This window comes from Sorex araneus, chromosome 6 (genome assembly GCF_027595985.1).
Source record: "Sorex araneus isolate mSorAra2 chromosome 6, mSorAra2.pri, whole genome shotgun sequence".
Lineage (NCBI taxonomy): Eukaryota > Metazoa > Chordata > Mammalia > Eulipotyphla > Soricidae > Sorex > Sorex araneus.
This window is the reverse complement of record NC_073307.1, coordinates 164065897-164092772: the sequence shown is the minus strand read 5'-3', so window position 1 is coordinate 164092772 and position 26876 is coordinate 164065897. Positions and strand designations below refer to the sequence as shown.

The 26876-nt window shown below is 64.5% G+C and overlaps 2 protein-coding genes across 5 annotated transcripts; one reads left to right on the top strand and one right to left on the bottom strand.

Moving 5' to 3' along the window:
* The first annotated feature begins 301 nt into the window (after nucleotides 1-301).
* LTBP3 (latent transforming growth factor beta binding protein 3) lies at nucleotides 302-16975 on the top strand. 3 transcript variants are annotated; one of them, XM_055141902.1, is made up of 28 exons: nucleotides 302-871; nucleotides 3597-3926; nucleotides 4033-4235; nucleotides 4360-4465; nucleotides 4549-4641; nucleotides 4731-4853; nucleotides 5232-5390; nucleotides 5470-5652; nucleotides 6508-6524; nucleotides 6597-6669; nucleotides 6928-7026; nucleotides 9343-9468; nucleotides 9549-9680; nucleotides 9826-9954; nucleotides 10179-10301; nucleotides 10577-10699; nucleotides 12241-12363; nucleotides 12516-12635; nucleotides 13749-13877; nucleotides 14069-14236; nucleotides 14599-14682; nucleotides 14947-15075; nucleotides 15163-15300; nucleotides 15396-15536; nucleotides 15670-15831; nucleotides 15909-15989; nucleotides 16078-16209; nucleotides 16334-16975. In XM_055141902.1, exons 1-28 carry the CDS (start codon nucleotides 601-603, stop codon nucleotides 16483-16485), a joined length of 3849 nt encoding a protein of 1282 aa, XP_054997877.1. In that variant the 5' UTR covers nucleotides 302-600; the 3' UTR covers nucleotides 16486-16975. The 3 variants fall into 3 exon arrangements, with proteins under 3 accessions (XP_054997877.1, XP_054997878.1, XP_054997876.1); XM_055141903.1 differs by lacking the exon at nucleotides 15396-15536 and having other exon boundaries at nucleotides 305-871; XM_055141901.1 differs by lacking the exon at nucleotides 6508-6524 and having other exon boundaries at nucleotides 502-871; nucleotides 5470-5653; nucleotides 6596-6669.
* On the bottom strand, nucleotides 16860-26615 carry SCYL1 (SCY1 like pseudokinase 1). Of its 2 annotated transcripts, none has more exons than XM_004618417.2 (18): nucleotides 26424-26615; nucleotides 25979-26119; nucleotides 25686-25808; nucleotides 25382-25605; nucleotides 24854-24944; nucleotides 24606-24761; nucleotides 22365-22523; nucleotides 21644-21751; nucleotides 21085-21198; nucleotides 19514-19669; nucleotides 18852-19040; nucleotides 18676-18751; nucleotides 18367-18531; nucleotides 18008-18156; nucleotides 17622-17690; nucleotides 17326-17547; nucleotides 17186-17240; nucleotides 16860-17110 (listed from the first exon to the last, which is right to left on the bottom strand). In XM_004618417.2, the coding sequence occupies exons 1-18, from the start codon at nucleotides 26532-26534 to the stop codon at nucleotides 16986-16988; spliced, it is 2433 nt and encodes an 810-aa protein (XP_004618474.2). In that variant the 5' UTR covers nucleotides 26535-26615; the 3' UTR covers nucleotides 16860-16985. The 2 variants fall into 2 exon arrangements, with proteins under 2 accessions (XP_004618474.2, XP_054997879.1); XM_055141904.1 differs by having other exon boundaries at nucleotides 17622-17687.
* Nucleotides 26616-26876: the final 261 nt, after the last annotated feature.

The window sequence follows — 26876 nt, the reverse complement described above, 5'->3', positions numbered from 1 at the left end:
GGGGCGGACCTGTACAGTACTGCCGCTCTGGGGGGAGGAGGGGGGGCACTGGCTGGCCGAGGGCGGCGGGGCCCGGGGCCGGGGTCGCCGCCCACCTGGTCTCCCACGGCCGGCCGGACCACGGGCCGCGCCGATCTGCCCCCGCCGGCCCGGGGCTCCCGCCCCGCCCGGAGGAATCCGGCGGCCGGGCCGGGCGCTCCCAGGTGAGGGCCCGCTGGAAGGCGCCCAGCGCGCCGGGTTCCGGGGGGGCGGGCATCTGGGGCGGGGCCGCCCCCCGGCCTCCGCCCGCCCGCACACCCGCGCTCCGCCAGGCGGCAGCGGCGACGCGAGCACCGAAAAAAAAAAAAAAGGAAAGAAAAAGAAAAAGAGAGAGAGAGAGAGGGAGAGAGAGAGGGAAAAAAAGCGCCCCGAGCCGTGCGGTGGCGCGGGGCCAGCGCCCCAGCCCCCTCGCCGCCGCGGCCAGGGAAAACAACTGCTCGGCTCCCGCGTCCCGCCCGCGCTGCCGCCCGGGGCCTCGGCGTCGGGGCTCCCGCGGCCGCTGCCCCCTCCCCGCGCGCGTCGGGAGCGACCCCCGGGGGGCTGCGGGCCGCGGCCCCTGCGATGCGCGCGGCGGGGGCGGCGGCGCTGCTGCCGCTGCTGCTGCTGCTGCTGCTGCCGCTGGCGGCGGGGGGGCCGGCGGGCGAGCGGGGCGCCGGCGGGGGCGGGGCGCTGGCCCGCGAGCGCTTCAAGGTGGTCTTTGCGCCGGTGATCTGCAAGCGGACCTGCGTCAAGGGCCAGTGTCGGGACAGTTGTCAGCAGGGCTCCAACATGACGCTCATCGGCGAGAACGGCCACAGCACCGACACGCTCACGGGCTCCGGCTTCCGCGTGGGTGAGGGCCGGGGGCGCGGGCCGGGGGCGCGGGGCTGGACGGCGCGCACGGCCGGGGCGGGCACCTGGCCGCGGGCTGGGGGGGGGGAGGGAGCCCCCGAGTCCGCGTTCCCCGCGGCGGCACCACTCCCCTGGGGGCCGCCTGGGCCGCTCTGGGTTGGGGGTGAGGCCTGGGAGGGGGTGAGGTCAGCAGGGGCTGCCGGCGCTGGGGACGGGGCTCTGGGCAGGGCCTGGGGTTGAGGGAGCCAGGACGGCTCTCCAGGAGGTGCCAGGGGCGGTGAGCTGGGGGGGCGGGGGGGCGCGGAAGAGCTGGGAGAAAGTTCCAGAAACACAGTGACTGGAAGGAACAGGAAAAGTCTTTAAAAATGTCCGAAGGTGGGAGGGGGACGTCGGGCAGAGAGACACCTGGTTGAGGGGGAGGGGCGGGGGAGGCTAGTTCCCCAGGGCTTATGGAGGAGGTAAGAGCTGGTTTGGGGTCTCAGCCCCCTTCCCCAGCCCCCTCTGTGCCTTCCCTAAAAGCTCTCAGCAACTCTGCCTCCGTAGTCCCCAAAGTCTCCCGGAGACTCCCTGCTGCCAGGCGCACCCCTCTCGCTCTTCAAAGGGCTAGCCTGGGGCCCGTTCTTTCCCAACCCCCCCCCTTGGCCGGGCAGAGTATGTGTGGGGGTGTCGCAGCAGTAATTACCCTCCTGGACAGGATAATTAGGGCTGGCCCAGGATGGCACCAGCAAAACAGCCGGGCATCCACATTCCTGTCCTCCCCACCCGCCCAGCCACCAGACCCCCAGTTACCTCTCCTGAGAGGGGCTGGGGGTTAAGTGGCTGTTTCTTTGTGTTGTTTGCATGCTTCTAGTCACAGGGGAGTGTTCTCTGGGCCTGGGCTTGTGTCAGAACCAGTGCGTGCATGTGTGTGTGTGTGTGTGTGTGTGTGACAAGATGACTCTGCATGTGTGCCCAGCCTCCCCGGGGCCCTGGTCGTCCTGTCCGGGCTGCTGTCTCCATCCATGCTGCCCACATCCCCCAGGCTCAGTGCCCAGGCCACAGTGGGCGGGTGTCACAGAGAGGTCACCCTCACCGCCGTGGGTGACTCACAGGAGGCAGGAAGGGGAGGCAGCTGCCCCCCAGGCCGGGACACACCTCTGGGGCCTGGGGTCCTGGCCCTGGGCGGTGGCAGGATGCTCGGGGTTGGGCTGCTCTCAGGCGCGGGCTGCTCCTCTGAGGCCTAGCAGGTGCCCTGGAGGGCAGCAGGGGATGGGCAGGACGGTGCCTGGCGCCCAGCGCCTCGCGCCTCTCCTTGCTTGCCTTCCCTGGCAGCTCTAGACCCAGGGATCTAACGGAGACAGGTGCCAGGTCAGCTGGGCAGCGGTGGCCACTCAGGAGAGGCCCTGGGGAGCGGCTGAGAGTGGGGAGATACTGTCTGAGCACCAGCCCAGGGCGGGAGTGCACGCTTCGTATGTGGGTGCCCTGGGAGGCACCCCGAGCACCGCAGAGTGAGCCTTGAGCACTGCTGGGTGTGACCCTCAAAGCCCACACTCAAAAGGATGGTCTGAGGGGCTGGAGTGATAGCATAGTGGGTAGGGCATTTGCCTGGCACGCGGCCGACCCGGGTTCAAATCCCAGCATCCCATATGGTCCCCCGAGCACCGCCAGGAGTAATTCCTGAGTGCAGAGCCAGGAGTAACCCCTGTGCATCGCCGGGTGTGACCCAAAAACAAAACAAAACAAAAAAGGATGGTCTGAATAGGTAAAAATGGGAGGTGGGAGGGAGTAGCCGCGGAGGCCAGCGTGCCTCGCTGTGGGAGCAGAAGGAAGCGGGTGGCCCAGGGTGCGCGGGAAGCTTTTCCTGGGGTCATGGAGTCCTTTGAGTGTCCAGACCCAGAGGGCAGTGTGGGCTTTGGAGGGTGCATTTAGGGGTGCACAGGTAGCAGGGCAGGAACCCTCGGATCTGGCGGGAAAGGGGGCAGAGGCGAGGCTGACTAGGGTCAGTGGGGCAGAGGGACGGTGCCCAGGACCCCAGGGAGGAGGCCGTGGGGCGCTGGGGGACACGAACGCCTACAGGGCCAAGGTCAAGGCGAGGTGGGGAGGCACCAGTTTCAAGAGAATGGGTGAGGCTGGAGAGCCAGTCCACTGCTTGCCTTGCCTGTGTCTGACCTGGCTTGACCCCTGGCACTCCAGGGTCCCCCGGCCTGCCAGCAGTGATCCCTGAGCACAGAGCCAGGAGTAAGCCCTGAGCACTGCCAGATGGAATCAAAATTAACAACAATAACAACAAAAAAGAAAAGCCAAGAGCATGGGGGATGGGGGTGCTGAGTGACCCTGGAGAGCGGGTGTCGATGTGGCATGATTGGCAATATGGGGTGGGTGCCCAAGGGAGGAAGAGGCTGGGGCCAAAAACTGGGGGAGATAGTGGAGGAGGCGGCACCGCTGGCTAGAGATGGGGTACGCAGTGGGGGAGGGGCGCGTCCTGCCCCCTTGCTGCTCCTATGAAGCCGGATCTGTGTATAAGTCTCTGGGGTGACAGATGAGGCGCTGAGCCCCTGTCGGCCAGCAAGCAGCTCCAGGCCCGGCTTGCCCTCCCCACTAAGGTTTAAGTCTGAGACTGGCGCCCCAGAAGCCAACCTGGGTTCCAGGGGCCCGTGCGCGGTTTCCCGGGTGTGTGGCGCGTTACAAACCCGGTTCCCGGGGAGGGCAGGGGCGGGGCTGCCCCCTCACCCGCCTTCCCTCCGCAGTGGTGTGCCCGCTGCCCTGCATGAACGGTGGCCAGTGCTCGTCCCGAAACCAGTGCCTGTGTCCCCCCGACTTCACGGGGCGCTTCTGCCAAGTGCCCACCAGCGGAGCCGGCGGAGGGGCGGGTGGCTCGGGCCCGGGACCCGGCCGGGCCGGGCCGCTGTCCACAGGCGCGCTGCCGGCGCTGGCGGCCGAGGGCGAGCCCGTGGCCAGCAAACACGCCATCTACGCGGTCCAGGTGATCGCCGATCCGCCGGGCCCCGGGGAGGGGCCCCCAGCCCAGCACGCGGCCTTCCTGGTGCCCCTCGGACCCGGCCAGATCTCCGCGGAAGGTACCAGACCACGCGCCCACCCCAGACCAAGGGTGGGGATGGGCAACAGAGGGACCCGCCCCCTGGGGGGGGGCAGCGCTGAGCCCCGCCCACGTCCCGCCCCCAGTGCAGGCCCCGCCCCCCGTGGTGAATGTCCGTGTCCACCACCCGCCCGAGGCCTCGGTCCAAGTGCACCGCATCGAGGGCTCCAACGCCGAGGGCGCAGCCCCCTCCCAGCACCTGCTGCCGCACCCCAAACCCCCACACCCCCGGCCGGCCACACAGAAGCCTCTGGGCCGCTGCTTCCAGGACACGCTGCCCAAGCAGCCCGTGAGTGGCACCCAGGGGCCCAGGACTGGGCCCCTCAGACCCAGTGGGGAGGAGGAGGGCCTCTGGAGGGGGGCGCTGAGGGGCTGGGGTAGGCGCTGCGTGACTCTGCCCCCCTCCCCCGCAGTGTGGCAGCAACCCCCTCCCGGGCCTCACCAAGCAGGAGGACTGCTGCGGGAGCATTGGCACGGCCTGGGGCCAGAGCAAGTGCCACAAGTGTCCCCAGCTGCAGTGTGAGTGTCCGGGCTCGGGGCACCCCCCTCTCCAGCCACGCCAAGACCCGCAGCCCCCCAGCCACGCTTCCCTCTCTCTGCAGACACAGGGGTGCAGAAACCCGGACCTCTGCGGGGCGATGTGGGGGCTGACTGCCCCCAGGGCTACAAGAGACTCAACAGCACCCACTGCCAGGGTAAGGCCCAAGCAGGGGTGTGGGGGGCGGGCGGGAGGAACTGAGGGAAGAGCTGGGGACTCCAGGGACCAAACTCTCGCTCACCACAGACATCAATGAGTGTGCCATGCCGGGCCTGTGCCGCCACGGCGACTGCCTCAACACACCCGGCTCCTACCGGTGCGCCTGCGCCCCCGGATACAGCTTGGGGCCCTCCCGGACGCAGTGCATAGGTGAGGCTGCGGGCTGGGGTTCCCTGGGGTCCCCAGGCACCAGGAGGAGTCAGAGAGTGGGGGCAGGAGTGAACGCAGGAAGGTTTCTGCCGGGGCAGAGAGAATCTGGGATCAGAGGGCTCCCAAGTCACCACCGTCAGGGTCACAGATCAGGAGCTGGATGGGTCCGAGGGGTCAGGAGCAAGAATGGGGTCAACCAGGGCAGGGGTCAAGGCTTCAGGGCTAGTTAAGGTCACGTGAACTCAGGGTCATATGGGGACAGGATTACCTGAGGATCTCAGGTGGCCTGGGCCGGACAGACAATGTCCCCAAGCAGCTGGGAAGGAGTGGTGGGCGGTGTCCAGGCCCAGGTGCCCATGACCTGCCCTGGCCCCGCAGCCGACAAGCCGGAGGAGAAGAGCCTGTGCTTCCGCCTGGTGAGCCCCGAGCACCAGTGCCAGCACCCGCTGACCACGCGCCTCACCCACCAGCTCTGCTGCTGCAGCGTCGGCAAGGCCTGGGGCGCGCGGTGCCAGCGCTGCCCGGCGGACGGCACCGGTGAGCGGGGCTCGCGGGGACAGGGACAGACTCTGCCTGCTGGGACAGACTCACTCTCTGCCCTTTGCTTCGGCTGCAGCGGCCTTCAAAGAGATCTGCCCGGCCGGGAAGGGTTACCACATCCTCACCTCCCACCAGACCCTCACCATTCAGGGCGAGAGCGACTTTTCCCTCTACCTGCACCCGGACGAGCCACCCAAGCCCCAGCTCCCCGAGAGCCCGAGCCGGGCACTGCCACCTGACGACACAGAGGAAGAGAAAGGTTTGGCCTGAGCCCCTATTCACTTAACACGTGCCAGTCTCCTGAACCCCGACTACCTCAGAGTCTAACCCCTCGATCTTCATCCCTGCTCTGAGCAGTGACCCCCGAGCTGAGCCCCTGACCCCTAACCAGCACGACCCGGGGATCCTACTGCCCTGCAGATCTGGTGTCACCATGGAGTCCCTTTGCTCTCCAGACCAGAGCAGGATTCTCCCCAGTTGCTGCCCCCAGGCTGCCCCTCTGCCCTCGTACCCAGGGACTTGGTCAGTTCTGGTACGGACTGTCCTGACTGTAATGTCACACCTTGTCCTGTCACCCAGCAGGCCCACTAGCCTCAGCCGGTTTTCCTGACCCTGGAAACAATTATTTTCTTGGATGGGGGGTGGGTAGTTGGGCCACATCTAGTGGTGCTCAGGGGATATGCAGTGCTGGGGATGGAACAGAGATCAGCCAGATGCAAGCAAGAGCTTTGAGCTCTGAACTGTCTCTGTGGCCAGGGCAAATACTTTTTGGCTGCTAGCTGTCCCCTTGGCATGTGTTCTGTCACTGAGCCGTACCACCAGTTGAGACATGCCTTTTACGGGTTTGTTTGTTTGTTTGTTTTAGTGGGGGGGAGGCCATATTCAGCTGTGCTTAGGGCTTACCCCACCTCTGAGCTCAGGGATTACTCCTCGAAGGCTCAGAGTATGGGTGCTGGGGATGGAACCCGGGTCAGCCACATGCGCCCTACCCACTACACTATCTCTCCTATGTTTTGGAGAACTGAAGCATAGACACCCAACTGTCCGTACCAGACTTGACCATCTCCTCCAGCCCCACACTTAAACGGGCCCATATTTTTCCTTTTTTTTTTAGGGGTGAGCACTGACTCTGTGAGTATGAGAGCCCAGGTGGGCGGGTCTGGGAGACTTCCGGATCGGGGCTCACGCTGCTGTCACCCGTAGCCAGCGAATGAGGAACAATCAGCTCAGCAGAGCCACCCGACTGCCACCACAGCTCTGGCTCGACCCTACCCGGGTGAGCTGGGCACCGCAGGGGCATCGCTGCAGGGGCTGCAAACTGGGGTGGGGAGCGGAAGGGGCGGGGCGGGAGGCGCGTCCGTGCTGGGGCGTGTGCGTGTAGTTCACAGGTTAGGCACCAGGGGGAGGTGAGGTTCGCTGTCAAGTTTCCAGCGGTGACTTTTCGGGAGTGGGAACCGTTTACCCCCAACGCCCCGGACCCCCGCCCGCGCCTCACGCGTCCCGCGCCCCGGGTGTGCGCTGCTGCCCCCTTCAGAGCTCATCTCCCGGCCTTCGCCGCCCACTATACGCCGGTTCCTGCCCGACCTGCCCACGTCCCGCAGCGCGGTGGAGATCGCCCCCACCCAGGTCACAGGTAAGGCCCGCCCACGCAGACCACGCCCCGGATCTGACCACGCCCCCAGCAGGCCACGCCCGTTGCTCCTCCTCCCCAGCCGCCTTCAATCTCTCCCTAGAGCTAGCGGTGCGGTTCAAAATTGTGGGCAAGGAAGGTCCAGGACTGGGCGCTACGGAAGGCGCTGTGGGCAGCAGAGACTCTGTTTTGCCCTCCAGTGGCCCGGATGCTATCGCGATTCGTCCAGTCCAAAGATATTCCTTCCTTCAACAAACATTTATTAAGCATCTGCTGTGTGCTAGACGCTATGTAGGTGCTAGGGATACAAATAAAAATCAAAAGAAATTCCATGCACTTACAGAGTAGACAGACAGCAAACATGAGTGAGCAGAAATCTAGGATGTCTCATACATGCTCTGTACAAACAAGTCAGAGGAGGAAGGAAGTGGGGGACCGTGACAGCATGCAGGTGGCCATAAGGGAAAGCTGGAAGAGGGGCTGGAAATTAATGAGATGCGGGAAAGGAGTGGGCAGGCAGGTTGAGGAGGACATTCCAAGGGAAGAGGCCAGGGCATGGAAAATGAAAGAGCGGTGGCGAGGCAAACCACATGCAGCCGGGTGCCGAGCCGGGGAGGGCTGGCGCATGCCGCCGCCTTAAGAGGCTTGGGTTTGATGCCAAAGACTGTAGAAAATGCAGGGTTTGGGGCATTGAACTGCCAGCTCTGCCTCACCAGTGCCCAGGGCCAGGCCCTGGCTGATGATATTTGCCCACTGAATATCATCCAAACTTCTCAGACTCTGGAGGGCACACCTTGTTGTAAAAAGAGGCTCAGAGAGGCCCAGTAATTTGGCCCAGGTCACACAGCTGAGTCAAATTCACCCCTTATGTGGGCGATGATTCCACAGCTGCCTGAGAGCCGAGAGCCGGGCTGAATCCCAGAGTTTAGATGAGCCCCTGGAGAGCTTCTGGGGACCCTAGACAGCCCACCACAGTCCTGGGGACTGAAGAAGAGGCACCAGGGAAGTCTTCTTAGAGGAAGGGGTGTTAGGGACCCCCTTGGGAGAATTCCAGAGTGCTACATCTCACTGGTCAGAAATGGGGGGATACAGTGAAGCTTCCAAGCCTGGGCTCAGTGTGGGAGACACGAGGGAAGGGATTAAAAGGAGGAAGTCTGGGATGGGTGACAAAGGGTGGGGGTTCCTGGAATCTACAGAGTGTTGGGACAAGCCAGGGTGCCCCAGACCCAGCTCCTGCCTGCACGGGGAGGCAGAGGAAACCCACCTTTCTGGATGAAGGATCCAGGTCCTCAAGACAAAGGGGGTTGGGGGTCACTCGGCAAGAGTATGATATTAGTCTGGTTGAGACTAAAGGGTGTTTTGGTTTGGGGACCATATCCGGTTTTGCTCAGGGCTTACTCCTGGCTCTGCACTCAGAGATCACTATTAGTGGGAACACTGTGGGGTGCAGGGTTGGCTATGTACAAGGCAGGTGGGCTACCCACTATGCTATCTCTTCAGCCCTCAAGGTTGAAAGGTTTTAAATATTGAGATGATCTGATGATGGACGTGTGGGTGTGCAACCATCACCCTAAAACATGTAGTCTGGTAAAGCAACAGTTACAATAAAATGTTGAGGTGACTGAGGGAAGGAGGGGGTGTCATGGGTATCGTTGAATATCATTATTGGGATGACTATGGAGCCCTGAGAAAAGGTGGCTGGATTTGGGATGATGGAGTCAGGGTAGAGTAGGTGTGGATAAGAAGTTGGGGGCCGGAGCGATAGCACAGCGGGTAGGGCATTTGCCTTGTATGTGGCCGACCCGGGTTCGATCCCTGGCATCCCATATGGTCCCCCAAGCACTGCCAGGAGTATTTCCTGAGTGCAAAGCCAGGATTAACCCCTGAGCATCGCTGGGTGTGGCAAAAAAAAAAAGTATCAAGAGACCGACTGGAGAGATAGTACAGAGGATGGAGCACCTGCTTTCCAGGAAGCCCACCCTGGTTTAATCCCCAGCATCACATATGGTTCCCACTGAGTGATTCCGGAGCACGGAGCCAGTCCTGGATGCTGGGTGCAACCTAAAGCCAAAACCAAACCAAAGCCTCAAGGGCCCCTCCTAGAGTGGAGATAGCGCTATCTGGAGATCTGGCTCATGGCTGGGAGCTATCAGAGTGGTGTTTGGGGGTGATTGCGGATGGAGGGTAGGAGATCACAGGACTGGAGTACGAGGCACAGAGTAACCCGCTGAGACATCCGGGTATTTAGGTCTGGGCTATTGGAGTCCACCTGGACACCGCCCAAGTGAGTGCCCCCTGATCTGCTCCGTCTGCTGGTAGAGACTGACGAGTGCCGCCTGAACCAGAACATCTGTGGCCACGGAGAATGCGTCCCGGGCCCGCCGGACTATTCCTGCCACTGCAACCCGGGCTACCGATCACACCCGCAGAACCGCTACTGCGTGGGTGAGCGCGGGCGCGGGGCTGGGGGTAGCGAAGGGGAGGTCGAGGTGGCCGGAGCGCGCGACAGCCCGTGTCCTTCTCAGACGTGAACGAGTGCGACGCAGAGCCCTGCGGCGCCGGGAGGGGCATCTGCATGAACACCGGAGGCTCCTACAACTGCCGCTGCCACCGCGGGTACCGCCTGCACGTGGGCGCCGGGGGGCGCTCGTGCGTGGGTGAGTGCGGCCTGGACGGTGGGGACGCGGTGGAGGCGGGGGTGGGGGTGGGGTGGGGTGGCAGTGTATTCCCCCCCACCCCGGCAGCGGTGTAATCCCCTTCGCCGCTTCTGGCGCTCCCCGGCGCTCCCTTCCTCCCGCGCAGACTTGAACGAGTGCGCCAAGCCCCACATATGCGGCGACGGCGGCTTCTGCATCAATTTTCCCGGCCACTACAAGTGCACCTGCTACCCCGGCTACCGCCTGAAAGCTTCCCGGCCGGCTGTGTGCGAAGGTGGGCGAGACCGTGCCCGACCCGGCGCGGGGAGGCGTGGGATTAGCCTTCGGATGTCCCACGACGGGGCGGGCGCGGGCTTGGGGTGAGGATGAAGAGAGGGAGACTGGGACTCCTCTGCCCAGTTCTGGCCCTCCCTCCCAGAGGTTGGGAACCGGCAACCCCAAGTGTCTGGCCAAGCACCTGTCCCTAGACGGGTTCACCTCTCCCTCCGTTCCGCGTAGACATTGACGAGTGCCGAGACCCCACGACCTGCCCTGATGGAAAATGCGAGAACAAACCCGGGAGCTTCAAATGCATCGCCTGCCAGCCCGGCTACCGCAGCCAAGGGGGCGGGGCCTGCCGCGGTGAGGGTGGGGTCTGGGTCTCAGAAGGCCAATCAGATTTCCAGGAGGTTGGGGGCGGGGTGTCTGGAGGCCAATCAGCGGAGCCATCGGCGAATTGCCCTAGCAACGGGACGCCTTTGCCTTCGCTCACCAGTTGGGGCCTTGAGGGGCCCCGAGGGCGGGGCCTCCCGGGAGTTGCGCGGAAGGGGGGGTGAGGGGTGCCCCCATCACCGGCCGAGGGGCCCTCACCCCGGTTCAGTGGGTTCAGAATCTGAGTCCATCTTTCTCCGCCATAGACGTGAACGAATGCGCCGAGGGCAGCCCCTGCTCCCCCGGCTGGTGTGAGAACCTCCCGGGCTCCTTCCGCTGCACGTGCGCTCAGGGCTACGCGCCGGCGCCCGACGCCCGCAGCTGCGTCGGTGAGTGCCAGCCTCCCCACCCCCACCCCACCTACTCAGGCGCGGAAGTTGGTACTGCTTATCTCATTTGTCAAAACGGTGGTTAGGGCCCCTCATGTTCTCAGCGAACCCCACCCAGGAAGAAGTCACTAGAATTTCTTTGGAGGAAAAGTCTTAGGAGGCAGGACTTGAACCTTCTTTTGCAAAGCCTTTGAAACATTTGAAGAGGGAGAGTGAGAGGAGTCACCATTTGCTTTAAAGTTCTTTGGTGCGGAGTGTGGCTCGGAGTGTGATGGTATGTGGGAGGTTTAGGCACCGGCATAGGGCAGGGGAGTTAGGGGTGTGTGTGTGTCATGAAATCAGAGTAGACGTTTGTCTGGCATATGGCTGGCCCAGGTTTGGTCCCTGGCATCCCGTAGGATCACTGGGCACTGCCAGGAGTGATTCCTGAATAAGCCCTGGAGAGCCGGGAATAACCCCTGAGCATTGCCAGGTGTGGCCCATAAGCCAACAAGCAAAACAAATTCCTTCGGTTCTTAACAGGCGTCCAGGTAAAGGAGAATTTGAAGGAGGGTGCCTCCAGGTTCGGGTTTGGGGAGCTTTGGGGAGGTACTCTTAGTGGGGCAGTGGATTCAGGGTTTGAGGAGGCCAAGAGGCAGTTTGATGAGGAGGAGGGAGACAAGCTGAAAGGCTCCGTGAGAGGAAGGCTCGAGGACAGAGACAGAGGGAGGAAGGGGCAATTGAGATGCCTGTAGGGGGCAGAGCCCCGCAGTGAGGAGCCCGGCCCAAAGCGCGCTGGCGCTGGAGGGAAGGGCACGGAAGCTGGAATGCGAGGGTGAGCCTGCTGCCAGCCCCATGTGCGTGGGGAGCTCTGGGGGTGACCCAATGCCTCACACGGGGGTCAGATGCTCTGCCGCTGAGTCACGACCTGGCCCGCATCTAGGAGGAGGAGGTGAGAGTAGGAAGCTGGAGAAGAGGTACTGGGAGGTGGGTGGCGATGGCACCAGAGTCAGGGTGGCTGGGAAGGGGCCCGGGTGGAAGAGCGTGGCTTGGACAGGGCTCAGGTGTGGACAGGGATCAGCTGTCACCAGCGGGCACGTAGAGCAGCGTGTCCTTCCGGGACAGGCAAGTTCTGCTAGCGCGGGAGCAGATACTGTGGCTCAGACAGTGTCGAGGGGCCACAGAGACAGTAATGGGGCAGGACGAGGCGGGGGGTGGGGGGGACTTGCCTGACATGCAGCGCCAGCTGCAGTTTGATCCTCCGTACCCCACAGGGTCCTCCAGCCCTGAGTACTGCAGAGGGTGACAGCCCACACCCAAAATCATAGGGGTGTGGATCTCCCCTCGAAGAAGGGTGGATGGGTCAGAGTGGATGTGAGAGGCCCTGGGGAAGCCCAAGGCAGTGGGGGCAGAGGTGGGATTGGGGACAGAAGGAGGGGGCGGGCCCAGCTCTTTGGGCAGCTATGCTGACCACACCCCCATGCATGTTTCATGGGAGGGGGGCAGTGACTGTGCTCCAGGCCATGGGCACCCCAAACCCTGCCATGCCCTGTGCTCTACAGATGTGGATGAGTGTGACTCTGGGGACGTGTGTGACAACGGGCTCTGTACCAACACGCCGGGCTCCTTCCAGTGTCAGTGCCTCTCTGGCTACCATCTGTCCCGGGACCGGAGCCGCTGCGAGGGTAAGGGGGGCCGACAGCCAGGGGGCTGACCTGTTCCTCTCTCACCCAGTCCCTCAGTGCCCAGACCCTCAGCCCAGGGCCCCCTTACACTAGCTCAGGATCTTCGAGCGGGTGGGATCAGCCCTGAGAGTCTCCGCCTCTTTGATCCTTAGATATTGATGAGTGTGACTTCCCCGCGGCCTGCATTGGGGGCGACTGCAGCAACACCAACGGCTCCTACCGGTGTCTCTGTCCCCAGGGGCATCGGCTGGTAGGCGGCAGGAAGTGCCAAGGTAAGGCAGGGTTGGCTGAGGGCTCCTGAGGAGACAGAGAAGTCATCCCTAAGATACACACTGATGATGTTTGTCCCGCTGTCTCTCTCACTCATACTTCCTCTCTTCTTCCTCTTCTTTTTTTTTTTTTGCTGCAATGCCGGGGATTGAACCCAGGTTTTCTCACAACTGCCAGGCAAGCGCTTTACCACTGAACTACATCCCCAGCCCCTCACATTTCTACTCTTTCCCCTAGAACAGTGACAGTCAGGCTGGCAGTGACTGGATACTGACATATTGGTCTTCTCTTACATGCAGCCTGCCAGCTTCGGGGCGACCCAGGCTCCCAGCAGGAGAGGCTGACATCTCAGCCGATTCTGAGTCCAGGGTGCTGGGTGCTGAAAGGGGTCTGGGTTCATGATTAGTTGCAGTGGAGAGGTGACCATTTAACCGGGACTCGCTGCAGGAACAGGTTCCCAAGAGAGCGGAAAGTTGTAGGTGTTCCCTGCCAAAGAATAGTCTTTTCAGAGCACAAGTCTGCAAGGAGCTGCTGCTGGTTTTTAGGGAGCAGACACCTAATGCCCTATAGACTCAGGGCGCGAGATATTTCAGGGAAGTGGTTTTCAAACTTTTTACAGCTGCAGACCATCATTGGTCCATGGAATGGAAGTATGGAAGTTGAAAACCACTGGTTAAGAGTAAAGTGTGATGAGGTTTATGTGTGTGTATGTGTTTGGGGACATACCTACTGGTGCTCAGGGCTTACTCCTGGCTTTACGCTGAGTATCAGTCACTCTGGTGGTGCTCAGGGGACCATAAAGGGTGCTGGGGATGGACCCCGGGTCTGCCACATTCAAGGCAAATGCCCTACCCATTATCCCTCCAGCCCTAAGGGGTATAAAGGTTTTAGGACACCCCCTCCAAAAGTCTTTACACGCAGAGATGTTAGGGCTCCTTTGCATGGGAGTCTGGAAGGTTCTAAGAAATTCAAAGTACATCCATCTACTCCTGTGCCCAGGCAGTAGAATGGAATTCCTGTTGAGTGAATTTTGAATCCCAGTGGAAATGCGGGTTCTCAACTTGGGTAAGGCCACCGTCATGGGAAGGCGCTGAGAGCCCCTCTCTCCTCCGCAGACATAGATGAGTGCAGCCAGGACCTGGGTCTGTGCCTCCCCCACGGGGCCTGCGAGAACCTGCAGGGCTCTTACGTCTGTGTCTGTGATGAGGGCTTCACCCCCACCCAGGACCAGCATGGCTGCGAGGGTGAGTGCCCTTCCCCCGCAAGTCAGCTCTGCACCCCACCGGCTCCAGCGCAGGCCTCGGGAAGAGATGAAGAGTTAAATCCCTCTGACCTGGGAGAGCCTGGCGCGGCTGGCTCCGGAGGGCGCGGGAGGACGTGGGTGCATGCACAGGCTGAGACGCTCTCAAGGTGCTGAGCCCCCCCACCCCCTCAGAAGTGGAGCAGCCCCACCACAAGAAGGAATGCTATCTGAACTTCGACGACACAGTATTCTGCGACAGCGTCCTTGCCACCAACGTCACTCAGCAGGAGTGTTGCTGCTCGCTGGGGGCTGGCTGGGGAGACCACTGCGAGATCTACCCCTGCCCGGTCTACAGCTCAGGTCGGTAACGGGCCGGCCCTTGCCCTGCCCTGGGCATCTGTTTCTCCCTTTGGAGGATTTCCTCCCCCCCACCCCACCCCACCACCAATCATTTGTTTTGGGGCCACACCCAGCCATGCTCCGGATTTACTCCTGGCTCTGCATTCAGTAATTAGTCCTGGCCTTGGGACGCCAGGGTTGGAACCTAGGTCGGCCATGCAAGCCAAGCACCCTACCCACCGTACTACCGCGCTGGCCTTCGTCCTTTGAGGATTGGGGGAAACGGCCCCTCCCTGGGTATGGAAACGAGGCAGAGAGGGCCGACCTGGCATGCATGCGCTCAGTCCTGCTTCCTCCTTCCCCACGGCTGCTCCTCCCTGCAGCCGAGTTCCACAGCCTCTGCCCGGATGGGAAGGGCTACACCCAAGACAACAACATCGTCAACTATGGCATCCCGGCCCACCGCGGTAAGCCAGGACACGGCCCCACCCCTGACACGCCCCAGCCTCGCCCCAGCTCCCGCGGCCCCGCCCCGTGCTGCTGGTTCAGTCCCGCCCACACGGCCACAGTCTCCCCGCCCCGCCCCGCTAGTAGCAAACTCCACCCACAAACCGGGCGTCTGGCCAGGCCCCTCGCACTTTGTTTGCGCCGCTGCCCGGCCTACTGGCGGCCAAACCTCGGTAACCGGGCTGGTAGAGCCCACTAGATGCCCACAGCGTCTCTTGTCGTAGATATCGACGAGTGCATCTTGTTCGGTGCGGAGATCTGCAAAGAGGGCAAGTGCGTGAACACGCAGCCGGGCTACGAGTGCTACTGCAAGCAAGGCTTCTACTACGACGGCAACCTGCTGGAGTGCGTGGGTGAGCGCCGCGCCTGGCGGCCGGGACGCGCGTCCCCCGCTGCGGGCTCCTTCCGACGTCCATGCCTCGACTTTTGCCTCCCCGCAGACGTGGACGAGTGCTTGGATGAGTCCAACTGCCGCAATGGCGTGTGCGAAAACACGCGCGGGGGCTACCGCTGCGCCTGCACGCCACCGGCCGAGTACAGCCCGGTGCAGCGCCAGTGTCTGAGCCCGGAGGAGATGGGTGAGGGCCGGGCCGCCGACTGGGGAAGTGGGAGCGCGCGGGGACTTGGGCCCGCCTGTGACCGCCACCCCCACCCGCCCCCTCGCTGCCCATAGATGTGGACGAGTGCCAGGACCCGGCGGCCTGCCGCCCTGGCCGCTGCGTCAACCTGCCGGGCTCCTACCGCTGCGAGTGCCGCTCGCCCTGGGTGCCCGGGCCCTCCGGCCGTGGCTGCCAGCTCCCAGAGGGTCCGGCCGGTGAGGGCGAGGGTCGTCCTGGGCCCACTCCAGGGCCCTAAGAGCCGAGTGTGCAGCCCTGGGGCCGCGGCCCCGTGGGTGGGCTGGAGCGTCACAGGCCGCGGGGGACCCTGACGCTTGACCCCTTCCACAGAGCGGGCCCCGGAGCGGCGGGACGTGTGCTGGGCCCAGCGCGGGGAGGACGGCATGTGTGCGGTTCCCCTGGCCGGCCCCGCCCTCACCTTCGAAGACTGCTGCTGTCGCCAGGGCCGTGGCTGGGGAGCCCAGTGTCGCCCCTGCCCGCCGCGGGGCGCAGGTGAGCCATTGGGGGGAGGCTGGGGGCCGCAGAAAGGGCACATGAAGGTTCCCGCCTCACAGCGCCCGTCCTTGCAGGGTCCCAGTGCCCGACTTCACAGAGTGAGAGCAATTCTTTCTGGGACACGAGCCCCCTGCTGCTCGGGAAACCCCCACGAGGTGAGTTGGGCTGGGGGGGAGGGTAGCGGAAACTCAGGCTTGGTTGCGAACATCCATTCAACATTTCCTATTCTACCCGGCTGCGCAGAGGACGACAGCTCCGAGGAGGATTCTGACGAGTGCCGCTGTGTGAGTGGACGCTGCGTGCAGCGGCCCGGCGGCGCTGTGTGCGAGTGTCCAGGCGGTTTCCAGCTGGATGCGTCCCGCGCCCGCTGTGTGGGTGAGTCAGGGGCGAGGGGCGTGGCTGCAGGATGGGTGTGGCCTTGGGTGGGCGTGGCTCCGGAGGGGCGTGGCCGCTTCAGCGCCCCCAGGATCCCGCTCCCATGTCTACCTCTTCCCTCCAGACATTGACGAGTGCCGGGAGCTGAACCAGCGCGGGCTGCTGTGCAAGAGCGAGCGCTGCGTGAACACGAGCGGCTCCTTCCGCTGCGTCTGCAAAGCTGGCTTCGCGCGCAGCCGTCCTCACGGGGCCTGCGTGCCCCAGCGCCTCCGCTGACAGCGCCACGATCTCTCACCGAGGGGTTTCCGCCGCCTCCACACTTGGGGCGAGCTTGGCCTCTCGCTTCTGCCCCAACTTGGGGCTCGGCCCCAGGGACCCTCTGGGGTCCGCCAAGCCCTCTCTGCGCTGCCCCTGGTCTCGAGAGTGCCCGCACAGGCGCGGCCGGACCACCTGCCAGTGCCGGGTGTGGGGGGGGGGGGGGGGCTCTGGTCTTCCTCCGGGAAGGCGTTTCCTAGAAACTGACAAATCAGATCGCGCCTCTTTACTCTCCGCTTCGAAGCAAACGACGTTGCTGTCCGTCCGCGATGGGCTCGCGCTCTGCAGGCAGCGGGGCCCCAGCCTCTCCGGGCTGCTAGACTGAGCCCAGCACAGCGGGTGTGAAATAGAATTTATTGTGGCTCTGATTATGTACACATGAGATGCACCTGGACATGGTTTGTACAATAAATACATCTGCCGGCCTGCTCCATGCAGCCGGAAGCGCCCACACCAGTGGTTCAGTCCAACTTCCGAGTCCCCAGCTTCATGGGGCCCTTCGCGGCCTTCTTCTCCGCCCGCCTGGCCTCCAGCTCCCTGCGACGCTCCTCCCGCTTCTTTCGGGCCAGTTCTGCTTTGGTCTGCCCTGGGCACAGGAAGAGGGCTTGGGACCCCTAGTCCACCAGCCTCACCTCCCACCTCCGCCGCCCCCAGCACTTACGGCTGTCGGTCTCTAGGCCCTCCCAGTTGTCGTCACCCCAGGAGTCCCGCCGCGGCTGGAAAGGGAAGAAGAGTGTGCTGGGGTGGGGGCCAATGGGGGGCCCTCCCTACACTGCCCTCCCAGGGGACCCTGTCACATACCCGGCCACCAGTCTCCCTGCGCGCCGACAGGGTGGCAAAGGGATCATCGCCCTTGTCGCTGGGCTCAGGGTTGCCCCAGTTATACTCGCTGGCCAGCCGAGTGCCCTCAGGGGGCGGCTCCTGGGGGCTTGGCCGCTCCTGCCAGCCCTTCTCCCAAGAGCCCTCGGCTTCCCAGCTGTTCCAGTCCGACTCCGGGGACTTGGCGTGGTCTGCATTGCTGGTCTGCAGGAGAGGGACAGACAGGTAGCGCGGGCAGGGCCAGTGGGCGGCCGCCTCCGCAGACCCTCCCGGCTTACCTGCCCAGCCCGGCTGGCCTGGCCCCCGCCGCTCCAGTTGTCCTGAGCCAGCACAGACTCGGCCTCCTGCTGCGGGGAGCGAGGCATGGCTGACAGCTGACCCACCGGCCCCGGGAGGTGGCGCTCCCCGCCGGCCGAGGCCACATTCTCTCTCAAATGGGCTTTGCTCTCTTGGGCCTTCAGCTCTGTGCCCCCTCCCCAGCCTATCAGGGCAGCCCGCACTGTCCTCAGCCCACCCTGAGCCCCCGACCCCCAGTTGGAAACTGGTCTGGGAAGGGCCTTTCCCTGGGGGGGAGAGGGCGGGAGCGCAGCTCTGGCCCACAGCGGCCGCAGAATGATGCAGACAGACGCACACGGGCCGCCAGAGTTGCAGCCCGTGCCCCTACCTCCAGGCTGCCCCAGTCCTCATCGTCCCATCTGTCGGCGGCACTGCCGTCCTCAGCCGGGTCCTTGTCCTCCTCTTGGGATTCCCAGCGGCTTGAGGGCATCGGTGTGGATGGAACAGGGGTGGAGGCAGGGGCGGGGGCGGGGAGGCCTGGGGGAGCAGAGATTCATTCAGCCCCCCCATTCTGGGGTCCTGGAACTGGGAACTGTGGCTGGAGCTGGGGGGCAGCGGGTGCAGGGGTATGTGGGGAGGAGCCTCGCAAGGGGGCTTCACCCTAACCTGCAGTTTATTGGCACCGCCCCTCTGGGTGCCTACGCCCCAATCCTACTCAGCCAAGGATGAGCCCGGCCGGACACTCACCCTCGGGTGGGGGTCTCTGAGCAGCGGGGGTCTCAGCAGGGGCAGCAGTGGGGTTCGCACGGATAAGCTTGGAGGTGAGTGAAGAGACCCCGGTCACGGCCCAGCCGGCCCAGGTGGCGGCGGCGCCCCCCACACCGGGGCTGGAAGCCGCGTGCACGTCCTTCTCTGGAGGGGCAGAGAGAGGGGCCGGGCAGTCCCCAAGACACAGCTGCCGCTGTGCTCCCCCATCACACTGTACAGAGGCTGTCAGGTGGGGAGGAAGGGGACCCCCCACTCCCAGGGCCTGTGGGACAGGAAGTGGCCACTTACCGGCTTCAGCCAGCTGGGATGGGTCTTCGGACACAGACTCTAATTTGGACAAGAAGCTTCGAATGGCCTTGAAGGCCTGGGGGGACAAAGGTGCAGAGCTGGGGGTTCCAGGGTCCCGTGAGGCCATCCGACCAGAGAGGCCCTTGGACCCCCACAGCCCGGCCTGGACCCCTCACCTGATCCCGCACAGATTTCTCGGGGTCCACCGTGAGGCCACAGAGCACAGGCAGGATTTTGTGGGCACAGTCGCTCATGGAGTAGAGGTTGTGGGTGGCGGCGAAGCCCAGGACGCCCGCCACCCGGGAGGGGGCGAACGGGTCCTTGGTGGCCCGGCTGAAGGCAGAGGTGAGGACCCTGTGCCTGGTCTGGGGGGACAGGGGAGAAGGTCCTAAGAGGAGGCTCGGGGGCCCCTAGTAGAACATCGGAAGTTAATCACTAACAAGTGGAAAGAATTGCCATAAAATTCTGGACCTTGGGGCAGGGAAGATGGTCAAGCGGGGGGGGAGGGGGGCCCGCTTGCATGCAGTGGACCCAGGTTCGATTCCCGGCACCCCATATGGTCCCCTGAGAATGCCAGGAGTGATCCCCGAGTGCAGAGCCAGGAGTTACCCCTGAGCCCCTCCAGGTGTGGCGCAAACTCCCCCCATCCCCCCAGAAAAAAAGAAGAAAATAAAAGAAAAACAAACTCTGGGTCCAGCTCCCACAGACAGCAGGGAGCAGTGGCTGGAGGAGGGGGCTCAGGGGGTCTGGGCCTGGCCTGCTTTGGGCTGGGGATGCACATGGTCACGTCCCCGCTCACGGCCGCCCTCGGGTGGGTGTCTGGGCTGCGGCCACTCACGCTGGCGCTCAGGTAGGAGCCGATCTTGCCCAGGCACACGGTGGTGTTGCAGCGGATGGGGCCCTGCTCGTCCTTGGCCTGCAGCCGTGCGAAGTGCTTCATGAGCTCCACGTTGAGGTTGGTCTCGTTCAGCTTGGGGGCCAGGAGCAGCATGGACTGCGGGCGGGCAGGGGGGCGTGAGGCGGGGCGGCTGGAGCCCCCAGACCCGCGCCCCCACAGCTGCCCCCGACCTGTGGGCCCCTCAGCCCCTCCTCTCTCCACTCCCGAAGCTGCTCCCCACCCAGACTTCCCAGCGCCTCGCCCCCACCCCAGCCTCACCCCCACCCCAGCCTCACCTCACCCCAGCCTCACCCCCACCCCAGCCTCACCCCCATCCCAGCCTCACCTCACCCCAGCCTCACCCCCATCCCAGCCTCACCCCCTCCCCAGCCTCACCCCCACCCCAGAGCCTCGCCCCGACCCCAGCGCCTCACCCCACCCCAGCCTCACCCCCACCCCAGAGCCTCGCCCCCACCCCAGCGCCTCACCCCCACCCCAGCCTCACCCCCACCCCAGTCTCACCCCCACCCTAGCGCCTCGCCCCCACCCCAGCGCCTCGCCCCCATGCACCCTGAGGCGCGGTGACCGGTCCCCCTTGCTGGCCAACAGACATGGCCGGGTCAGGAGTCCTCTCAGGAAGCTTCGACTTGGCCTTCCGGGGCCGCGAGCAGCGGCATCTCGCCCTGTGTGCTCCATGCCCACCCGGGCTCCCCCTGCAGCCGCCCTACTCAGCCCGTTGCCTCCCACTTGCCAAGTGCATCCCCCACACAGCGGCCCAGTGGCCTTCCCCAGTGCCTCAGGCCAGGACTGGGCCCTTCCTCAGTCTCCAGTGACTCCATCACTTCTGGAAAGCTCAACTGTCCCAGCCCCCCGGCACTTTCCACCTCCATCCCCTGTCCCTGAAGCCTGTGCCCCTCCACCCCTGCTGCCTGAAGCCCCAGACCCTTTGAACATGCTTCTCCTACTGCAGGAACAGCTTCCTCAAGGTCTCCCCTGCTTCCTTCCCTCTCAGGGCCCAAAGAGAGGCTTGGCGAGCTCAGGGGGAGAACACAGGCTCCAAAAGTACGGAACCCGAGATTCCATCCCATCAAACGAAACAAAAAATACCAAAGACAATAACACAGACACACAAATGTTTAAAAAGCCACCTGGGGCCTAAGAAGAAGTACAGGAGATGAAGCACTTGGCGCGCTGCAGCCAAGCCCAGTGCATCACTGGCACCACATACGGCCCCCCAGTACTGCCGGGGTCACTCCTGAGTGCCTCAGGAACAGGCCCTGCGCTCCGCTGGGTGCGGCCCCAACACCCCCCCCAAGCACACACAATGACACCCACCTTCAAGCTGGCACTGCGTGGGCCCCAACGACACCTTCCAGCAAGGCCCCCAGACCACTGTGGCAGCGCTGTGAGGCGCTCCCGGCCCGAGGGCTCAGCGCCCGGGCCCCCTGCACGACCGGGCCACCCCTCCCACCGCGCCTGCTCAGAGGACACGCCAGACCCCGGGCTCCTGCGGAGCCGGCCGCCACACGCACCTTGACCGTCTGCTCCCGGATGGCCGGGTTGGTGTCCAGGAAGCCGTGCACCACGTGCGGGAAGATCTGGGAGTTGACGGTCGGCTCGTCCAGGTACTGGATGAACTGCTCCATCTGCAGCGCGGGAAGGGCTGTGAGCACAAGCGGCCCCGCCACCCCTCTAGGCCATAGGCTGTGGCTGCCCTGGCCTCCCCACCCCGCAGCCCACGTGGGTAGGGGTTCAGGAGAGGCCAGAGGGTCCTGGGAAGAGCGGGGACCCCCTCTCAGGGCCCCCACGGCCTCCTCTGGGAAATGGAACCCCTGCCCTGGGGACCGGGACCGCCAGCGCTTCCCCTCCACACACCCCAAACCCACCCGTCCTGTCTCGAGGCTGGCCCGGGGCTGGCAGGAGAGATGACCCCCACTCCAGAGGGACCAAGAGAGGTGCTGGTGGGGATCTGAGGCCTGGGCAGGCTGGACATTCCCCAAACGCCAGAGAACCCCAGGACTGTCTCCCCTGCCCTAGAACGCAGCCTCCCAGGCCCAGTGAGCACTGTGCGCGGGGCAGCTGGCAGCCCACCTGCTGGAGGAGGCGGATGCGCATGGCGCGGTCGGTGGACGAGAACATCTTCACCACCACCGGGATCATCTTCTGCTGGTACTCCTCCGCGCTGAGGAACTTGCCCACCTGCGCAGGCGCGGAAAGCGGGCCTTCACCGGGGGCCTGCCAGGGCTCCCGCCGCCAGGTCTGTCACCGTGACCCTCGCCCCCCAGGCCCGGCTTCTATGTGCCACCTGCACACAGCCCTCCTGCTGTCGGGGTTTATCTGGTTTCTTCCCCATCCCAACAGGGACAAGCCTGGGCCAGGTGAGAGGAGGCTGGGGTCTGAGAAAGGGGCAGGATGGCGCTCTGGGAAGCCGGAGGTGCTGAGTGCCCGGTGTCAGAAAGGGGCATGGGGCATGGGAAGTGGTCGAGACCCCAGGCTTGGGAACCAGGGCTGGCCTGGGAGGACAAGAAGAGCGGCGGGCCCTTAGCGAGGCTGAAGCTGCCCCTCCGCCATGCACCCTGCCCTTTCCCTCTGGGCACACTCGGCGATGCTCGGGGCTGACTCCTGGCTCCACACTCGGGGATCACTCCTGGCAGTGCTCAGGGGACCATATGGGATGGCGGAGATTGAACCCGGGCTGCGTGTAAAGCAAGTGCCCTCTCCACTGTACTGTCACTCCAGCCCCCTGCCCTGCCCCTTTGTCCTCGCCCAGCAGTTTCTAGCCCCCCAGTTCCTACAGCCCGCCCCCGCTTACCTTGAAGAGGGGCGTGAGGACGACGGCCCCAGTGTTGCCAAATTCGAAGGCGGTCAGCAGCTGGGGCAGCACCTTGTGGCGGCAGAAGTCCTCCGGGAACGAGTCCAGGCTCTTGCTCAGCTCCTGGAAGAACTTCTGCTTCTCGGCGGGCTCTTTGATCTGGGGGGCAGGGGGGTGGCGGGACAGCAGCTGGTCACCATGCAGCAGGTCACAGCCAGCCGGACACTCAGCACGAGCATGTGGACTCTGAAGCCAGTGCTCCGCGATTAGCCAAGACCTCCTTTTACCTCTGGGGCACTCCCAGGAACTGGGCCTGGCAGAGTTCGGGGACCACCAGGGCCACAGCCCGCAGTGCTGGCGTGAGGGGGACTACGGTGCTGGGGACCAAACTTGGCACTCTTTACATTTATGTCTTTTGTCTTTTTGGGTCACGCCCAGCGACGCTCAGGGGTTTCCTGGCTCTGCACTCAGAAACTACTCCTGGAGGTGCTCGGGGGACCATATGGGATGCCGGGAATCGAATCCAGGCTGGGCGAATGCAAGGCAGACGCACGACCCGCTGTGCGCCTATACTCTGGCCCCTATACTCGAAAGGCTTGTGTGCATGTAGGCAGGGCTTGGAGGCCCAGGTTCGAATCTCAACACCTCATGGTCCCCTGAGTAGCCGGGGGTAGATTATATCTCCTAAAACAAAGGATGTGTCATCTACCACCCGAGTTATCCCCTGGGCCCTGGCCTCATGGGCCTGAGCCAGCCCCTCCGTCAGCACAGTGGATGGGACAGGAACGACGCTGCTCACTGCTGAGGGTGCGGAACACAGGGACCAGGGTGGCCGCGGCAGAGACCACTAATGTCACGTGGCTGCGGCAGCCCCAGGACCAGGCCCTGGTGCATGAGGCCATTATGAGCCCCGTGTTCTGAGGACACCAAGGCACAGGGAGGTGACAGCATCCCCTCCTGGGCCTCCCACAAGGTCGTGGGCGTGTCGCTGTGAAAGGCAGAGCCTGGCGCCTGCCGGGCCTGGTCCTCCCACCGAGCAGAGGTGGGCTACGTGCATGATTGACCCCCCCCGAGCTACACTCCTGGGACACCGGCAAACACCCCACGAAACACGGACTAAATCCTCCACCCCACACTCTGGGGCAGGTGCTCACCCATCCACACCCAGCAGTGCTCAGGGATCACTCCTGGAGGGAATTGAGGGACGTTGGGGTCTGTGTACAAGGCAAGCGCCCTACCTGCTGTACTATCTCTCCCACCCAATTGACATTTAACCCAGAACACTGACGAACAGAGAGGGCAAAATCTGTCAAAAGCCACACAGCCCGGCAGTGGTCAGGACGGTCTGCCCCAGTGGGCTGGCTACCTCTACTATGTAGCATCCTGAGGGGTGTCATCCCCCCACTACCATTGCAGGGGCTCCAGACTCATGAGCCGAGAGTGGAGGGGCCCTGATGTAACCCCCCAACCTCCACAGTTCTCCAGTCTGAGCTGCTGCATGTAGTGGACACCATCTGCCCACGAGAGGCAGCCTCTGGCTAGCCTGGGGCTGCCAGGGGTCTGGGCACTGCCCCGTGTCACCTGGCACAGGGCAGAAGCACACTTTGCTCATGGGGCACATTTTACAGAGAAGGGCAGCCAGGCGAGTCCCTGCTGCCTGGCCAATGTGCCTGGGAGGCGGCAGGGCCCGGGTTCCGGCACCTTCTCGAGATGCAGCTCGAGCTCCCGGGCCCTGCCCCACTGAGGCTGTGAAGGGGCCATCGTGGTCCCCGCTCTGCTCTGCGGTCCTCTCTGGGCAGGTGTCCGCGCGGGCTCCCTCCTCCTGTGCCTTACACAGACACGGACACTGGGTGTCCGGAGCTCTCACCACCTTCCGCACGCTCTGCCCGCGCCGAGAAGCCCTTTCCCCAGGCGCCAGGCCCCCAGCGCTGCCTGCCTGCCCGGGTCACACTGAGAGCCCCTTCCCGAGCACCCCCACTGTCACTCAGTGGCTTCTGTCGCTCTCCCACCAGATTCCCAGGGCTGGGACCTAGGCCGCCTGAGGGAGCCCAGGGGACAGGTTCCACGTTGCCCCCGGCCCCACGGCAGTACCACAGGATGCAGGGGGACCGTGAGTGGCCACTCCACGTGCACCTTAGACTTGCTGTACCCTCCCTGGGCGCCCAGGAAGTGGCCGGCACAGGCACGGGGCTCCACTGTCCACACGGCCTTCAGGGGCCAGCGGGGGTGCTGGGGGCGCACCTGAATCTCTTCCAGGAAGAGGTTGGTCTCCACGAAGCGGTTGCTCATGAAGCTGCCGGGGGCCCGGCAGTCCTGCAGGAAGCGGGCTGGGTTGGGGCGCACCTTGGGGTTGGCTCCGACCAGCTCGCAGTAATGGGGCACCAGCGATTTGGGGATCTGGGGCAGAAGGGGGACTGTGAGCACAGGGCTGGCTGGTGGGGGGGGCAGGGGATGCCTCCTCCCCCCTCCCCTGCCACCCACACGCTCACCTTCCCGGGGTTGCGCAGGGCGGCAGCTCGAGGCAGGGGCCCATTGAAGACCTCCCAGATAAGGCACCCCAGGCGCCACATGTCGGCCGACCTGAGACAGTGAATGACCCAGAGCTGCTCAGGCCCCGCCAGCCACCCTGGGCTCTGTTCCTCCATCCACCCATCCGCACCCACTGGGCAGAGGGTGAAACAGTCTCGGAGACACACAGACATTCCAGACTGAACCTTCAAATTCCCTTAAGCCCCTGGCCCCTGTTCATCCCACCCACCACTCCGAGGATTCTGTGAGCAGGGGAGAGTCCCGGGGCTGGAGCGATAGCACAGCGGGGAGGGCATTTGCCTTGCACACGGCCGACCCGGGTTCAATTCCCAGCATCCCAGATGGTCCCCTGAGCACTGCCAGGGGTAATTCCTGAATGCAAAGCCAGGAGTAACCTCTGTGCATCGCCAGGTGGGACCCAAAAAGCAAAAAAAAAAAAAAAAAAGTGAGACCCCACCCCACCCCCGATGGAGGTCCCCAGCACCCACCACTTTTCTTTGACAGCCCGGCCCCCGCTGTCGGCCATCTCGGGGGGGTCGTACTGCTCCAGCTCAGAGATGCCCTTGCGGGGGGGGCCATCGGTGCCCTGGGCCGAGTACATGTAGTCCAGCCCCCCGAGCTTCCACTCGCCCGCCCGGTCCACGAACACAGCGGCCATGCAGACGTTGTTGTGGATGAGGCCACAGTCGTTGACCAGGAAGCTCAGCGCTTTCTAGGGGCAGAAGATGCCATCAACCCCCAGAACCTGCCACCCGCCACTCCTGCTCGCCTCACTGGCCCCCCCTGTCTCACCACGATCTGGTGCAGCCCCCAGGAGAGCTCCAGCTCCTTCACGCCCCCCGACTCTGCGCGGGTCTTGAGGTAGGTTCCCAGCGGGGTCACAGCCTCTGTCACCACGTGGAGGCATTTGTCTGTCTGGAGAAGGGGCCCGGGGGTCCCGGAGTGGGGCAGGGAGAGAGAAAGGGGAGGTGAGGGCCATGTGGGGGAGGGGTGAATCTAATCTGGGGGGGCTGGGGGGCGGCAGGACAGGAGCTGGGGGGAAGGGGTGGGGCTGGAGGGGCAGGGAAGGCTGGGCGAGCAGGTACCTCCAGCCCATCGATGTAGGCCAGAATGTTGGGGTGTCGCAGAGTCTTGAGGCGCTTGAAGGCAGCTTTGGCCACCTGGGTCTGCTCCTCGGCCCCCGGCTTCACGTCGTACACGAAGATGGACACGGGGCTGCCTGTGGCCTGGGAAGGCAGAGGCCGCGGCTGGGCTGGGGCCGGCGGGGCTCCCCGGCTCCGGGAGGGTCCCCAGCGCCGCCGGCTCTCCGGGGTCAGCCATGGCCACTGCCTGGCCACGTGACCCCGGTTCCGGCGGCCACCGGTGTCTCGGCCTTTCCGCCGGCCACGTCGGCACTGCCCGGCCCCCTCCCCCGGCCCGTTGCCCCGGAGTCCGCGGCCACGTCAGGCCGGGCGCGACGCGGCGGGGCCGGCGGCGCCGACTAGGCGAGGCCGAGGTCGGCTGCGGCCTGCGGAGCGGGGCGGCTCTCACCTTCTTGCGGCCGCGGTGCAGGACCCACGGCCCCGGCGGGCCGCCCTCCGGAGGTTCCGGGCTGAGCTCGAACGGGAAGTCCCGGACCGGGTCCCGGGCGAAGAACCACATCGTCCCCGCCGCCGCCGCCGCGGGCTCGGCGCCTCCGCTCCGGGTCCTCCGGCCGCCCGAGCCGGGCCGGGGCGGGGCCTGGAGGGGGCGGGGCCTGAATGGGGCGGGGCGGGAGGGACTTGGAGAGGCGGGGCCCAGTCGGGGAGTCCTAGAGGGGCGGAGCATGTTGTCGTGATGGGCGGGGCCTAGAAGGGGCGGTATCTGGTGGGTGTGGTGATGGGCGGGGCCTGGGAGGGGCCTAAGAGGGCCGAGCCGTTCCGAGACCCACCATATCTGCCCGCTCAGCAGGTGGACTCTCACCCAAGTCTCGGAGCAACCTTCTATGACTGCCTGGGAGAGATA

Excerpts from the sequence above, each read along its gene's own strand:
- LTBP3 (XM_055141902.1), top strand. The coding sequence starts at position 601 with ATGCGCGCGGCGGGGGCGGCGGCGCTGCTGCCGCTGCTGCTGCTGCTG. Across the intron at positions 6,670-6,927 it reads TCTGGCTCGACCCTACCCGG|AGCTCATCTCCCGGCCTTCG; the intron begins GTGAGCTGGGCA and ends TGCCCCCTTCAG. Across the intron at positions 9,955-10,178 it reads CCGGCCGGCTGTGTGCGAAG|ACATTGACGAGTGCCGAGAC; the intron begins GTGGGCGAGACC and ends CGTTCCGCGTAG.
- SCYL1 (XM_004618417.2), bottom strand. The coding sequence starts at position 26,534 with ATGTGGTTCTTCGCCCGGGACCCGGTCCGGGACTTCCCGTTCGAGCTC. Across the intron at positions 22,524-24,605 it reads TCTTCCTGGAAGAGATTCAG|ATCAAAGAGCCCGCCGAGAA; the intron begins GTGCGCCCCCAG and ends CCTGCCCCCCAG. Across the intron at positions 17,241-17,325 it reads GCAGGGAGACTGGTGGCCGG|CCGCGGCGGGACTCCTGGGG; the intron begins GTATGTGACAGG and ends TTCCCTTTCCAG.